The sequence below is a fragment of the Acipenser ruthenus genome, chromosome 8, assembly GCF_902713425.1.
Source record: "Acipenser ruthenus chromosome 8, fAciRut3.2 maternal haplotype, whole genome shotgun sequence".
Taxonomy (NCBI): domain Eukaryota; kingdom Metazoa; phylum Chordata; class Actinopteri; order Acipenseriformes; family Acipenseridae; genus Acipenser; species Acipenser ruthenus.
The window spans coordinates 13937709-13940130 of NC_081196.1; the positions used below are offsets into that span (position 1 = coordinate 13937709).

Consider the following 2422-nt stretch of genomic DNA (forward strand, 5'->3'; position numbering starts at 1 on the left):
TTTGTTTTTAAAGATGTGTGATCTTTTTATTGGTTTAGTTTTTAATTCAAAGGTTTTATTGTGTGCTCAAACGTTATTTTGAAACTTTATGAACATTTTCAGAAAAATCTTTTTGAAAATTCTTAAATTTTGAAGTAGTGCTTTTAGATATTGTAAATTGGCTATGCAGTTTAGTAAAATACTATCAAACTGCCCTTCACAAATCCTTTACTTTAGTATTCTGCAGTATTCTACAGGGAATATTACAATTTACAGAAGCAGTTTGCTGTAAAACTGTATTATATTGTAGTTTGTGTTTGCCCATGCAGGAGTTATAGTAGTTGGCAGTACTTACTATATTTACTGAAATTTAATTTACTGAAAGTTTCGTAATACACTATGGTAAAATGCAGTTCTGTAAATACTGCAAAGTGGTTGTTTTTATGCATGGCTGTTTATTTCAATTTTCACTTCAGTATACCAGTTTACTGCTGTAATGTTTTTAATACTGTAAGTTTACTGGAAACATTTTAGTTTTGAGCATTTTAAGAGATCAAGTGCATTGGATTGGTGTATAGTTCTTATATGAAATGAAAGGCAAATCTCTCCTCCTTTTCCTTTTCAGTAAGACTGCCAAGAACACTAATTCTGGCAAAGGGATCAATGGAGAACCAGTCAGCCAACGTCACTTCAACATTAACACTGGGTGGCTTCAAGTTAATGCCCGCAGGCAGATATGCTGCATTTGTACTTGGAACGTTACTCTACTGCATTATTGTTTTTTGCAATCTAATGATCCTCATTGCAATAGCTCTAGAAAAACGACTACACGAGCCCATGTATGTGTTGCTTTTCAATCTACCAATCAATGACCTGATGGGAGCCACTGCTTTGCTTCCTAAATTATTGGCGGACACTTTGACAGATTCAGAAACTATAACACACCCAGGATGTGTCATGCAGGCTTTTTTCATACATTTTTATGCAGCAGGTTCATTGCTTATATTGACAGCCATGGCTTATGATAGATATGTTGCAATCTGTTGCCCTTTAAGATACAATGCGATCCTGACGAGCAGCAATGTAATCAAAATAATCATACTAGTTTGGGTTTTGGATTTCATTTTGATAGGTGTGTTAATTGTACTGGTTTTGAGGCTTCAAAGATGTAGATCCATTATTTCAAATGCTTACTGTGACAACCCATCGCTTATGAGACTGGTCTGTGCAGACACAAGTATAAATAATATATATGGCTTGTTTATAACAGGTTTAATTCAGGGATTATCTTTGCTGGCAATGATCTTTACATACTTTCAGATTCTTTTGACATGCTTAATGAACAAACAGTCTGATGCAAAGAGCAAAGCTATTCAAACCTGTGCTACACATTTAACTGTGTATATCATTCTATATACCTCTGCCCTTTTTCTAATACTTTCTTATCGATTTGAACAGATTTCTCCCTCTTTTAGGAAAGTAGTAGGAGTAGCTGTTATATTATATCCCCCAGTGTTTAACCCAATCATTTATGGACTGAAAACAAAAGAAATTAGGAATACAATAATAAAGATGTTCAAAAAGAAAACATCCTCCTTTTAGTAAACATAGAGGCATATAATCACAGCATTTACCCCAAAGTACAGGAAATGGAGCTAACGAAAAAACCTAATAGTCAATATAGATCTTTTCAGTCTCACATTTTCCTATTCACCATAAAAGAAGTAAACATTATGTCCAACATGTTTTGTATTTATCAAAGCTATTGATGTATCAAGTTTACTGATCCCTCCTTGCAGACATTTCAATACGCTTCCACTGCGTTCATGCATTCTACTTCAAAGGGTCCCACGAAGGAACTCAGTCACATTGATAAAATGTGAGTCATAGGAAACTCTTCAGTAACCAGTTGATGTGTTTTCATTGTCTGTGTGTTCCTTGTCACTTCTTAAAGTAGAATGCAGGGACTCATAATATCATTCAATAATCGAATACACATGTACCATAATGTGCCTTTTATATAGGAAAATGAGATCTACACACCTACTATAATAACATTTTTGAAGATTAATCTCCTTAGCAGTATAGACAGTGGAGCATATTCAAAAATAATTTGAACCAGGAAACCTTCGTGTCAGTCCATTTCAAATGACTACTTGTATAGCGGGGGGGGGGGGGGGGGGGGGTCTGAGAATATTATTATTATCCAGTACCAGTAGTAGCCCTTACTACTATTTTGAATCTGCCTCACGAACAGTGTAAAACAATAATAACCATTATATGATCTTGCTGTTGTATGACGATATTTTAGAAATATGGTACAGAAAAAAAGGAATAATGTGTTATACAAGCTTTTTTTATTTTCAATGAAACACCTGGTTGATCCAAGGGGGCCTACAGTGTATGTTACAGCTCTGTTTTTTGTGTTATTAAAAAAAAAAAA

At 34.4% G+C, this 2422-nt stretch overlaps 1 protein-coding gene across 1 annotated transcript; it reads left to right on the forward strand.

Moving 5' to 3' along the window:
• The first annotated feature begins 618 nt into the window (after positions 1 to 618).
• On the forward strand, positions 619 to 2126 carry LOC131737819 (olfactory receptor 52Z1P-like). Its single transcript, XM_059029543.1, has one exon. The coding sequence runs from the start codon at positions 643 to 645 to the stop codon at positions 1579 to 1581; it is 939 nt and encodes a 312-aa protein (XP_058885526.1). The 5' UTR covers positions 619 to 642; the 3' UTR covers positions 1582 to 2126.
• The last annotated feature ends 296 nt before the right edge of the window (positions 2127 to 2422 follow it).

Coding starts and splice junctions, on each gene's coding strand:
- LOC131737819 (XM_059029543.1), top strand. CDS start 643: ATGGAGAACCAGTCAGCCAACGTCACTTCAACATTAACACTGGGTGGC.